Raw genomic sequence first — 13,402 nt, forward strand, 5'->3', positions numbered from 1 at the left:
ATGTGTACTACTGCTTCGTGAGAAACTATTTGTTCTGTAAGCCTTCCCCTGAAGTACAATAAAAAAAAAGAAAGAAAAAACTGAAAAATCTCATGGAAAAGTTAAAATTTGAGCTAGATTTTAAAGGTTAGTTGTACTTCTTTTCTATAAGTAAAGAGCTGGGGATTCCAGTTACGGGGACTGACATAAGCAAAATTAAAGCCACGTGCACATTTGGAACATCATGAGTAGATCATTTTGACTCTTGCAGAGGATTTGTGTGATGGGAGTAAAACTAGATAGTTTGGAATCAAGTTATAGAAAATCCTGAATGTTTGACTACGATGTCTGAATTAGTAGGCTTTTTCCTGATTGATATACACACACAACTTAGTTTTGAGATTCCTCAAGAGATTGCACGTTTGGTACATCCTTAAAAGCTTAGCCTGGTTCATGTAAGCTGGTGGCTATTGCCAGGTCTCCTTTCCGCCTCAAATTGTTGTGCCGTAGGGAAAGTGGCCAGTCAGCTTTTATCCCGATGTGCCTGTTGCCAATTCTGAGCTCTGTCTGATCAGCCTTTCCCTCGGTTTTTCTTTGTTAATCTCCAGATTTCAAGTTGGCAATGCAATGAGTATCTGCTTATCACAAGAGTTGTGAATCTTATTTAAAACTTTATCTCCTTCACTCTTAAAAAAGTTATTGGGTATGTATTTTGTTTATAAGACAGTGATAACTTTCTTGTTTCTCTTCCTTTGCAGACCTGGAATATCCAGACATAATGGGAGCATTTTTAGACAAACCAAAGATGGAAAAACATAATGCCCAGGGGCAGGGTAATGGGCTGCGATATGGACTAAGCAGCATGCAAGGCTGGCGCGTTGAAATGGAGGACGCACATACAGCTGTGATCGGTTTGCCAAGTGGACTTGAAACATGGTCATTCTTTGCTGTGTATGATGGGCATGCTGGTTCTCAGGTTGCCAAATACTGCTGTGAGCATTTGTTAGATCACATCACCAATAACCAAGATTTTAAAGGGTCTGCAGGAGCACCTTCTGTGGAAAATGTAAAGAATGGAATCAGAACAGGTTTTCTGGAGATTGATGAACACATGAGAGTTATGTCAGAGAAGAAACATGGTGCAGATAGAAGTGGGTCAACAGCTGTGGGTGTCTTAATTTCTCCCCACCATACTTATTTCATTAACTGTGGAGACTCAAGAGGTTTACTTTGTAGGAACAGGAAAGTTCACTTCTTCACACAAGATCACAAACCAAGTAATCCGTTGGAAAAAGAACGCATTCAGAATGCAGGTGGTTCTGTGATGATTCAGCGTGTGAATGGCTCTCTGGCTGTATCAAGGGCCCTTGGGGACTTTGATTACAAATGTGTCCATGGAAAAGGTCCTACAGAGCAGCTTGTCTCACCAGAGCCTGAAGTCTATGATATTGAAAGATCAGAAGAAGATGATCAGTTCATTATCCTTGCATGTGATGGTATCTGGGATGTTATGGGAAATGAAGAGCTCTGTGATTTTGTAAGATCCAGGCTTGAAGTCACTGATGACCTTGAGAAAGTTTGCAATGAAGTAGTCGACACCTGTTTGTATAAGGTAGCTAGATTTTTTTTTTAAAAAAAAAGATAAAACTATGTCATTTTAATTGCTACTCTGGTGTTTAATCATCTTAAAACCTGTAGTTCTCAGAAATAAGTTTTTGGTCCAATGTAGGATAGTCTTCACCAACTATGAAAATACATCAACTGAACACTTTTTAGAAGTAAATTATTCAGTTACCACCTATGCAAGAATTATAATCTGAATGTGTAGTCTTTTAATAACTGTGACTATTTGAGCTTTTTAATCATGTGGAAGATTATCAAAGATAAAGTGATTATATTACAGTGCATGTTTTAAAAGGGAGTGGGGAGGGCTAGGCCTCAGTGTCTATAAATGAAAAGCATTTTAGAATTTTAATATTTTATTTTTACCATGTAATATCTCAGTACATTTGTAGCAGTACTTTGAGACTATAGTGTAATGAATTGATGTCACTAACCGAGGGACTTTAGGAATCATCTGATGTGATGTGCTAGAAATAGCCTTGGATTGTAGAGTCAGAAGAACTTGGTTTGAGACTGCGTGACTTCAGGTAAGCTACTTAAACTATCTGGAAAGTCAGTTTCTTTAATTGTAAAAAGGTAAGACTGACCTATTACCCTACCTCATGGGGTTGTTGCCACAATCAAATGCAGTCATGTAGGTAGATGAGCTATCAGCTCCTTTATTTCACAGATGAGAAAGTTGAAGCCAGAGAATGCTCTGTGGATCCACGCTGACCTGGATCAAGACTTAACTCTATTACATTTGTATTCTACAGTCTTGAACAAATTGCTCAGCTTTAATTTTGTCACCTGTAAAATGGAGATGGTAGTATTTAACTCATAGAAGTGTTGAGGCGTTAAATTAATGAACTAGTGTATATATGTAAAATGCTTAGTTTAGCAAATAATATGTATTTGATAAAAGCTACTCCCTTTCCTAAGAGAAGTTAAACGATTTCTCCAGGGTTACACAATTTACTTCTTTAGTAGCAGCACTGAGACTAGAATCTAGTATCCTTTCTACTATATTCTGTTCTATTTTGTCAATAATGCTCATTAACTATTTGATTTTTAGAACAAATGTTGATTTTTATAAAACTCTTCTGAGGCTATATATTTGATTTTCTTTTAGCATACAAAAATAAAAGGCCAACATAATATTCTTTGTAGTTTTATATGCACACTCCTAGCTCTACTTAAAATCTTAATTAAAATCTGATTGTACTTAGAAATCTGGTTTGTATAACATCCAACCAACCATATATTAAAAACAAAAATAGAGCAAAAAGTTGATAGTGCACATTGATGCCAATTTCTGAATTTTGAGAGAACTGAAAAATGACTTTATGCTACAGTGTTCTTTGTTCTTGATATGCATGAAAGTAGTATCCATGTATTGGATTTATTCTATAGCTCTTGAGAATTAAATACTTGTTAGCTAGATTAAAAACCATTTTATTGGGAGAATTGTCAGATTCACATTAGCAAATTATGACTTGGGCTCCACACTCTCATTTATGTTCTACTCTATTTTAAAAATTATTCAGTACCTTAGCATTCACCACATTTTATACAGTTCTCCCAAAGATTGTCTTTTTTAATATTAAGTTCTTTGTATTGTTTGTTGTTTCAGTTGATAGTATAAGGTCAGTTTTCCATCTAGCGGAATTACTTAAAATGTAAACATTAACTCCAGTTACTAATTGGAAGGAGGCTGTGGAGAGGCCAGCAGTGATGCAAGTATTTTAATTACAGCATTTTAAGTACTTAGATGTCTTTTAAAATGAATGTGTTTTCTAAAAGTGAAGTCAGTTTTTGTTTTTTAATTATGAAAGCTAAAAGCTGATTTATAAACTTTACATATGTAGTTTAATTTCTGATTCCGTATCACTACTTTTTATGAAGTGAATGAATTAGCCTCACAATGCTTATTATAATTTTTAAATGTAAATTTTTCAAATACACATGTAACCTACAGGTCAGATCCTGTTGTTAGGAATATGATTGGAATTTTTTGCTTTGTTGCATTGAGTGAATGTGTGTATATGTTAGGTATCACTTCATGTTAAGTAGGCCACCAGTAAATGCTTAGAGATTTTTTGTTTTATATAAATTTTTTAAATGATTATTGCAGGAGGATTTAACCTGTAAAGTTTCTTTCCTGTCTTTGGAATGTTGGTTATACTGTATATTATATATACCACATGTGTGTGGAGGGGTACCCAAACACATACATATATATTTTTTTCTCCTTAAAAATAATATATAATCTCACTAGAACAAGTATAATTATAATTGGCAAGCTGTAAAGATTCTTAAGGCTTTGAAGAGGATGTGTGGGAAGGCAAAAAGAAAACAAAAATATTTTCTCAAACTTTTTTCTTCTCAGGGAAGTCGAGACAACATGAGTGTGATATTGATCTGTTTTCCAAATGCACCCAAAGTATCACCAGAAGCAGTGAAGAAGGAGGCAGAGTTGGACAAGTACCTGGAATGCAGAGTAGAAGGTGGATCATTTAACAAAAAATAAGTAACTTTATTAGAGAAAAGTCTTCAACACAATCAAATTTTAACATTTTAGCTTTTAGATCTTTACATGCCTTTGACATTTAGTGTTTAGTGTACAAATGTGGGAAAGGACATTTCTTTAGCTGTTAAGGTATATGTCGATTGTCCTAGCACAGTTATATTAGAAACTGCTAGTTTGACCCTGTACAGCTTGTTCAGGATCCTTTTGTCTAAAAAGACTAAAAATGTTTGTGTGCTTTAAAAATGGTTACTGACTTCACTGGCATGAGTAATTTTATGCCAGGACAATCTAATTTGTGGTTTATCTAATTACAAATTCAGAGACTATTTATGATGGTGATAATTTGAATACCATCTTACTGTGAAAAGCTGTGTACATTCATTTAGTAGCGCTAGGGGCTTTTTCTTTTTCTCGGTAACTTGCAAGTCACAGCCTGTTTATTAGCAACTTCACTGTGCCACAGCTTTGTAAATTTTTTTCCAAATTGTTTCAAGGCTTGTCCAAACCTAAACTCTTAATGTAAATGAGATAGGCCTGAATAAAAAACATACTAGGTCTCTACCTGGCAGAAATGTAAATACTAACTAAGATCAAGAAATAAGTTGAGAATTCTAGTATATTTGTCATAATTCTGAAAATTACTTTGAGACAGCTAGTAAGATGTTTTTAACTCTCAAGTGTAGTGCCTTTAAATCTTTGGAAAAAGTTTAAATTATCCTTGATGCAGCTACTACTTAGTTTAAAAGTTAAGCTCCCCAAAGAATGCCAGTTTACTGCATATATGCAATAGCATGTAGATTATGCAGTTCCTTTAAAAACAGAAAAACTTGAGTATAATAACATTAAAATGCATTTTGGGCTTCTAATGCCATTAATTTTCACATTAAAGACCTCTCGAATAGCGTGCAAGCAATGACCTACCACACTATTACATCCTGCTGTGCCTACATTATAAAAATTAATATGCACTTTAATTTTGTTTTCTTCCTTTTAACTGTTTGATATCATTCATAACCAGTCTGATATTAGAATCATTGTTTTTGATTTTTCAGTACTGTTTAGGGTTGCTATTTTGTTTTTATTGTTCTCTCCCACCTTGGTATAGTGATATATCTAGTATGTGTATGTACTATTTAGTATTTCATTCATTGGACATACTATTCAATGAATTTGTTTTCTTAATATTACCAAGGATCTTGGAAATTTTATATTTTAAATGAATCATTTTAATATGAGTTATTTATAGATAATACAGTAAAATAACAATATTTAGAATGTTACAAAATCATACGACATTAGTTCAGACTGCTTCTTAGTGGAAAAATACGAAACTGTAAGAATATGTATAGAGATAAGTTGATATTTAATGTATTAGCACTTTAAAGTAACTTGGGGAGGAGTGTAGATGTTTTCTCATAGATTTAAAGAAACAAATACATACTTTAATGTCATTTGCTATGAAATGGAATGAAATTTTGGACAGGAATCATGCTACTTTCCTCTTTAGAGTACATTCTTTTAAAGTAAATTTTTGATGAAATTATGAAATATTCACTTTACACATAATTTTGTTACAATTAAATTAAGTTTTATATTGCTTATTATCAAAAGAGAATTGCTGCCTGAGCAGAGTTTATGTTAATACTCGATATTTTTGATATATTGAAATGTTATTATACTTGTACCATTCAATTGGAAATTATTATGTGTCATAAATTAAATCTATGATATTCTTTACTGAGGCAGATTTGATGAAACTGCAACTAGAAAATAAATATTACGTTAATGAAAACTGCTGCTATTAAAAAATACAGAAAGAATATGACTGTTTGCATTGTAAAAGTTATATCTTAAAAAGTAAATAACTGCATTTAACTTCCAAAGCAGGCACCAAATACCATTTTCTTTCTTTTCTGTCTTTAAAATACATGCCTTTACTAAATTACTGTGACCTGCTCAACTTTATTTTATTTGCTTTGAACATTTTTTTTTATTCTCTGTCCACAACATAGAAAAGGAAAAAGACTTTTTAGCTCTCCTTTCTTTTATTTTCTGTGTCCTTCTGAATACTTACCTTTCTGGGAGCATGAAAAGATTTAACTTGTAACTTAAACCATACCTCTTTTAAGTGTGTGGTCCTTGTTAGCCAGTTTAAGGTTATATTTGAGTGTGAGTATTTTAAATATTTGCTACTGATTGCCCTAGCTTTAAAGTTGCTAATTTGGAGATAACTGATAGAATCCCTCAGACTTGGGGGAGGGGAGTGGGGTCGAGCAGAAGATGTTTGTATATGTGTATGTGAAATGTGGATCTTCTATACATATATATCATTTAATAAAAGCATTCAGTCTTTTTTACAGTTCTAGTTAAAATTTATAGTGCAAGAGCAATTAAAGGAATATTTCTTAAAATTCATTTCTTTTTTTTTTTTTTAAAGCAGAAAGAAGCAAGGCTGGTGTAGTGTAAATGGTCAGGTAGTTTAAATGGGCTATCCCATGTGGAATTAGGGATATTAGCTATTTATAAAGCCTTACATTATTTTTTTTAAAGAACTTGTTTATTTTCCTGTAATTTTCTTCACAGTTAAAAATATCCTAATTTATATTTTAACAAAAGAGATGTAAGTTACATCAAATATAGGTGATTCAAGGTAATATTTTTTAGACCTGAAACCATCATTGATCGCATTTATCATCAGTGTTCATTTCTGTTGTATCTAGTTATCTATCCAAATAATTGTATTGGCTTAGCAGAGACTGTATGTTAAGTGTGTTACAGCTTTAGATTGTGAAATTGTGCAGTTTAGGTAAACATCAAATCCCTTTATTTTTGTAAAGCAGATTTTCAGCATTAGAATCATGTAGAATAAATATACTAGATGTTAAAGATTATCCAATAAAGGAACTTGGCAAACCAAATCTGAGATCCTTGCTTTTTGTTCAGATTTAAGAGTGGTTTTAAAAAAAAAAAAGACAAAAATAATAGATGGTAAAATTTGGCCTTAATTCTAAAAGGACAGTTTGAGCTATTTAAAGAAATATGGGTAGCAATGTCTGTCTTTTAAAATGTACCTTTAATGGTGAATTAATATTTTTGAGACTTGATCAGAAAATGAAAGATCTTTATATGCCTTGTTATTTTCAAAGATATTTACAAATTGAGAACTAGAATGATAATTTTCTTGACCCAATGATGACCAAAAGAAATTTTTTTTAATTATAAGCATTGAAAAACAAAAAAATGAACAAAACTTGAAGCTATAGGTTACAAATACCTTTGGTATGATCTTGTACTTAGAATAAAGAAGTGTGCTAAAACTCCAAATGAAGACTTCTCTACTTAAAGTGAATAGTTTAGAATCCTTTGTTAAGTTCTTTGTACATCATTTTTGGTATTCTGTGGTATCAGTAACAGTACACATCTGCACAGCAACATTGCAGATCATATCACTATACCCATTTAATAACTGAATGTTTGAAATTAGTTATTTTAAATGCAGTTGTATGGTTTGTCAAATCTTTTTGTTTTAAAAAATGTCATGAAATTTATACTTTTTTTCATTCAAGGCTTTGTTCAAATAATCAACTGAGGAGGTGGTATTGTATATTTATTTATTGTTTAAAGATACTTTAGACGAAAGTTAAGCTGAGAGATGATCAAATTCAAGTACATAATCTGTGCGTGCTACTTAACTATCATTTTGCAAATATAAATATATAAAAATGTTTTGGAGTAGTATATAATCAATAAATCACCCTATACTTAAAGGTTTTTTTTTTTTCAAATCTTGAAATTGTTTTAAAAAAAAACCTGCGCCATCCATGTATTTTACAGGACAAAGTTCAGGAAAACATGTTTCCAGTCTAAAGAGAGGAGCTGAGCTTCTCAGAAGTAACTACTTGGCATCTTAAGAAGGATATTCTTGTTGGTTCACACATATCCCTAATATGTAATACATTGGTTTAACATAAAATATTTTTCTTTCCTACATTTATCTTGATTAATTTTATTCTTTAAAGTTAATCTGGAAAGTATTTCATCTTTTGTGTCATTTTGTACACAGCTTTGTCATAAATTTTACAAGGTCAACTTGTTTTTTTTTTAAATGACACTGGTTTAGAAGATCTCAGATGTGGTAAATACCATCTTAAAAAACACTAAGTTATCTTTGTTTCAGTTTTTTAAGTTAAATTTGGATAGCACTTACAAAAAAAGTACTTCTGATTCCCAGAAATCATAAAGAAGCAGGGGGAAGGCGTCCCTGACTTAGTCCATGTGATGCGCACATTAGCGAGTGAGAACATCCCCAGCCTCCCACCAGGGGGTGAATTGGCAAGCAAGTAAGTTGCATTCTGTACACTCTAATGCTTTCAATCTACGAAAATATTAGGTGCATGTTGATCAAATGGTTATTTGCCTATTTTGTAAAACGATGCAATTATCTGTGTTTTCAAAATATTTCATGTAACCTGTGGTTCCGTGTTTTTCCAGTATCATTTACCATATGGTACTTGTTTAGAACAGATATCAGAATGTCATTGTAAATAATTACACTAAAGACTTGTCTTCAGTAGAGGCTTGGATAACACTGATTTCCTCATGGAGCATAAATGGAACCGTAAAAGCACTTTTTAAACTACTATAGCACTATAAAATTATAAGTCATTATTATTATTATTCGATCTTGTCAACCCCTGAATAACTTTAACATCTCAGGGAAGAGCATCTTCCTCTTCCTCTTCCTCTTATCTGGGCCTTCTTTCTACATCTGTGATGTTTTCAGTGTTTTTGGTTGTTGATTGCTGGTTGGTTGGTTTTGGGAGTCAAAAAAGACAGAAGGATGCATTTCTTGCCTTTTTCCCTTTCTACTTTAGCTGATAAAACTGTACTAATTTGTGTTAAATATTAAAACTTACATCTTTAAGTGGTGAATACAAGCAGTTTATAATTCAAGCCTTAAAACATTTTTTTACCTCAAATATCCATATTTAACCTATAAAGGTTTGTTATTCATCAGTTTTCATGACTCTTCACTGTGTTTTGCAAGTATAGCCATGCTCTTTATAATCATTTTACTAAATGGTCATTGTAAAAGTTCTTATTTAAAGCTTTTATTTTTTGGAAGCTTTTTTCCTTCCAATATGACCTGTGAAATGACTGTCTAAAATTGCTTTAAATCAATTTTGGAAGTAGGGAGGCTATAACTTATAAATACCACCGCAGATTTTTTAACAAAGTATTACTTAAAAACTAATTCCTAGACTTGTCATGGAAATGTCATACTTAGCATTTCAGTTTTAATAAAGTTTTTTTTTTAAGCATTAAGCAGAATCTTAAATGTAAAATATATCTAAATCATTTTACAATAACATATGTTGAAGTTACTTCTACTTCAAAACTAACATGTGACTCTTTAGTATATACTCCTAGAATATATAGTATATATTGATAGGAACTGCATTGTCATTGCTGACTCATAACCACTTAAGCCAATTCAAATAGAAGTAGATTGTATAGACTGATTTTTTTAAACCATGACTTTTAGTCTTCTGTTAACTGAGTGGAAACCCTGGTGGTGTAGTGGTTAAGAGCTACAGCTGCTAACCAAAACGTCGGCAGTTCAAATCCATCAGGTGCTCCTTGGAAACTATGAGACAGTTCTACTCTGTCCTTCAGGGTCGCTATGAGTTGGAATCAACTCAACGGAAGTGGGTCTGATTTTTTTATTAACTGAGTTGGTGGAATGCTGCATTTTGGAGTGAATTCACCTCAACTTTATCATTGGGATCCAAATATCTTATTAACAGCAAGAAATAGAACTAAAATAATTTGTAAAACTAGATTATCTTTGACATTTTAATGAACAGCTGGCTGTGAGTTATTAGGCAATGTTTTGCTTTCCAAAGAAGAATTAATTTTCTGTATTTTTGTTTCCAATTTAGGCGGAATGTAATTGAAGCCGTTTACAATAGACTGAATCCTTACAAAAATGATGACACTGTAAGTAGCACTTCACCTCCCTCTGCTTACCCTTCCCCTCCACTCTAAATGCATATCCTTCCTACCTGTTTTTGCAGAGCTGTTCACTGCACCCATTCTCTTACACACACCCCTGATTGGTTGCTCTGATATCTGCCTGCACCACAGTTCTAGTGATTGAGGACATAATCATGGTGAGTGGCCACCTTTCTCAAAAAAGAAGAAAGTCCTTTTGAATCATTCTGGGTTTTGTAAGCCTCTACAAGCAATCAACTTCAGAAGGTTTGCCTCCACTGAATGTTTTGTTTTGAACTTGGGAATAGTATCTCTACTCAGAATCTTGAATTTTTCAGCGTTGTGTAAACAACTGCAACATTTAACTTTAGAATGTTTATTTCCACTAAATAGTTTTTATGGTCGCCAAAACCCTAAAATGTATACTTTATTTAAATACGAAAATGGAAAATTCTGTTTATATAGACATTAAATACTACATTCTGCAATTAAGTTTCCTTTTGCACTTCTGCTACATTATGATTTTTATAGAAAGGTTGTAACTTAACATCATTTGGGCACAACTCTGAAATATTGCATTTTGAAACCTCATATTACTTGAGGTCCTAATTTCTTCTTATGCAATAAAAGTTTATAAAAGTGGTGTCCTAAAAATAAGTGGGTTTATCCAAGGAAAAAAATAAAATTCGTTTTAGTAGCTTCATTGGTTTAGAAATACATTTGGTCAACCTCATAGTGAAACCATATTTCAGGTATTTTGTTTTAAAATCAGAGGCTTAACATTTCTTTGAACAAATTAAATATTGATATTTTACATATACACATATACTTTAAAAGACATATTCTAAAAGACAACTTTGCAAAACCTTATCTGTCTGCGTTACCCAGAAAGTAGTGTTTCGGCACCTGCAAGCTTTAATTTAGTTTCTTGTTTTGTTTCCTTTTATAAAGGACTCTGCATCAACTGATGATATGTGGTAAAACTGCTCATCTAGCCATGGAGTTTACCTTCACCTCCAAAGGAGAGTACAGCTCAACTTTGTTGAATCTTTTTAACATCCATCGTCAACTTTAAAGAAGGGGATATGACATGGGTGAGAGTGATTATACCAGAGACCTTCAACAGAACAACAGCTAGCCCAGAACTGATTCTTTTTTTCTTTTTTTGTAAATTTGAGACTTACGTAAACATGATTTCAAACCATAATTCATGTTGTAAATCAGACTCCAGCAATTTTTGTTGTATGATTTTGTTTTTTGTAAAGTGTAATTGTCCTTGTACAAAATGCTCATATTTAATTATGAACTGCTTTAAATCACTATCAAAGTTACAAGAAATGTTTGGCTTGTTGTGTGATGCAACAGACATATAGCCCTTTCAAGTCATTTTGTGTTTTGGACTTGGGGTGGGGACAGGGAGAGCAGCAGCCACATCAGCTAGATGCCCAAACATGCACGCAATTATGGAGAATAATTTCAAAATCTTACAAAGCCCAAACATCCAGGGAGTTTTTGAAAACTATTTTAATGTTCTTGGAGGTGAGATTGGCATTGATGATAAAGCCAGTCCCTTCATTTAACTGTCTTTCAGGGTGTTCTCTCCCTGTTGCCATGAGTATTGAAGGTAATACAGAGTGTTCTTAAGAATATCAATCTTGGGGCTAGAATGCCTTGATTCTTTGCACCTCTTTTACAAGTCCTTACATTAAATTACTAATTGATAAGCAGCAGCTTCCTATGTATGGTAGGAGACTGCCACATTTTTGCTATCATGATTGGCTGAACCTGCTGCTGTTCCTAGTAAGATATTCTGAATTCCATTTTATCAATAAAGCTTGATTTAACAAACAAGAAATTTAATCATGTATGTGTAATTCCTCTTTTATCCCGGCCTTTTAAAACACCATGCCATTGTAAATAAGAAGTTTCTCATGGGGAAAGATGTTAGTCTCTATTAAATGGACAATAATGTTACTCAAGGCATAGATAGAACTGTTTCCCTTCCTAGAAAAAACTATAAGATTTAAGTCTCTGTTTTTTCTGAGTGCTTATTTTTCTTGGAGGTGTGCATCAGCTTGAATTTGCCTACTGTTTAATTAAAATAATTGTCAAAGCTTGACAATCTAATACTCTATGGTAGGTATATGTGTGTTTGTGAGTGTGTATTTGCCTGTGACTTTTAATTGGCCTATGTCTTTAGAATACAGTGGTTAAGATGTATTTGTGATTTGAAATATAGCATGTTGATAATATTTAGCTGTTGGCCTTTAAAAATAACTTTCAAAGCTTAAGGAATTGTAGATATAAAAATAACATAATTTAATTTAGGCTTAAATTCCTCAGATTAAGCATGTGAAAGTAAGTTTTAAATCTGTCACATTGAAAAGACTACTATTCTGTGCCCTTCTGTATTATTGTCTCTTTAGGTTGAATATTGTATTTATCACCATGTAATTTAATCATTCAGTAGGCAGATTTCCCACCAGAAAACTATTACATTGTAAGATTAAAATATAATATTGAATACAAAATCAGAACTTTGTGTATTAAAAAAAAAACCCAAACCCGCTGTCATCGAATCGATTCCAACTCATGCTGACCCTGTAGGACAGAGTAGAACTGCCCCGTAGGGTTTCCAAGGAGTGCCTGGTGAGTTCAAACTGCTGACCTTCTGGTTAGCAGCTGTAGCTATTAACCACTATACCACCAGGGTTTCCTTGTGTATAAAAGGTAGTATAATCCATTTTGTTTTATATGTTTTTTCCCTAACTTGAAAATACACATATTTGTATATAGAGCCTTAAAACTAATGTAAAGTTTAGGGTGTAGTGGGAAAAATAATGTGAAATGTCTCAGTTTTAAGTAGTTACAAACCAGCAAAATCTTTTTATTATCCCTCTTATTTGTGAGGTGGTTAAATGTAACTTAATTGTATTTAATTTATATTTTAATCCAGCATGACTGAAAAATAATTGAAGTACTATTTATATTTAGAAATTCATAACATTTGGAATTAAAGAACTAATTCCGTACTTAAAAATAAATGTTTAGTGACTAAATCTGTGGGAGAGTACAAAGTATGATAATGTTCTAAGCTATGGCTTTGTAAGCATCTAAATGTGCATTTTAATGAGTAACAGTGCTTCTAGTATAGATTGATTTACAGACATACTAGTACTGAAAATTAAATTCCCTATTAAAACAAACCAGTTTCTTAATTTTTTAAGTAGACTTAAGTATTTAGTTCTAGAAATTTGAAAACCTTGAACTGAGCTGTGGAATCTTTTGAGATGCAGA

The 13,402-nt window shown here is 32.5% G+C and overlaps 1 protein-coding gene across 5 annotated transcripts in view; it reads left to right on the forward strand.

Annotated features, from left to right (window-relative positions):
* The window catches only part of PPM1A (protein phosphatase, Mg2+/Mn2+ dependent 1A), a 41,694-nt gene extending 29,734 nt beyond the window's left edge, over positions 1-11,960 (forward strand). For 4 of the 5 annotated variants that reach the window (XM_012560078.2, XM_023726256.1, XM_023726253.1 and 1 more), the window contains 6 exons: positions 738-1,591; positions 3,971-4,088; positions 8,343-8,451; positions 10,054-10,111; positions 10,189-10,284; positions 11,057-11,960. In XM_012560078.2, coding sequence (XP_012415532.1) covers positions 758-1,591; positions 3,971-4,088; positions 8,343-8,451; positions 10,054-10,111; positions 10,189-10,227 — 1,158 coding nt within the window. In that variant the 5' untranslated portion in view covers positions 738-757 and the 3' untranslated portion in view covers positions 10,228-10,284; positions 11,057-11,960. Of the gene's footprint in view, positions 1-737; positions 1,592-3,970; positions 4,089-8,342; positions 8,452-10,053; positions 10,112-10,188; positions 10,285-11,056 lie in introns of those variants that run through there. The other variant, XM_023726254.1, reaches the window with a different exon arrangement.
* The last annotated feature ends 1,442 nt before the right edge of the window (positions 11,961-13,402 follow it).

Source organism: Trichechus manatus, unplaced genomic scaffold, assembly GCF_000243295.1.
Source record: "Trichechus manatus latirostris isolate Lorelei unplaced genomic scaffold, TriManLat1.0 scaffold00010, whole genome shotgun sequence".
Lineage (NCBI taxonomy): Eukaryota > Metazoa > Chordata > Mammalia > Sirenia > Trichechidae > Trichechus > Trichechus manatus.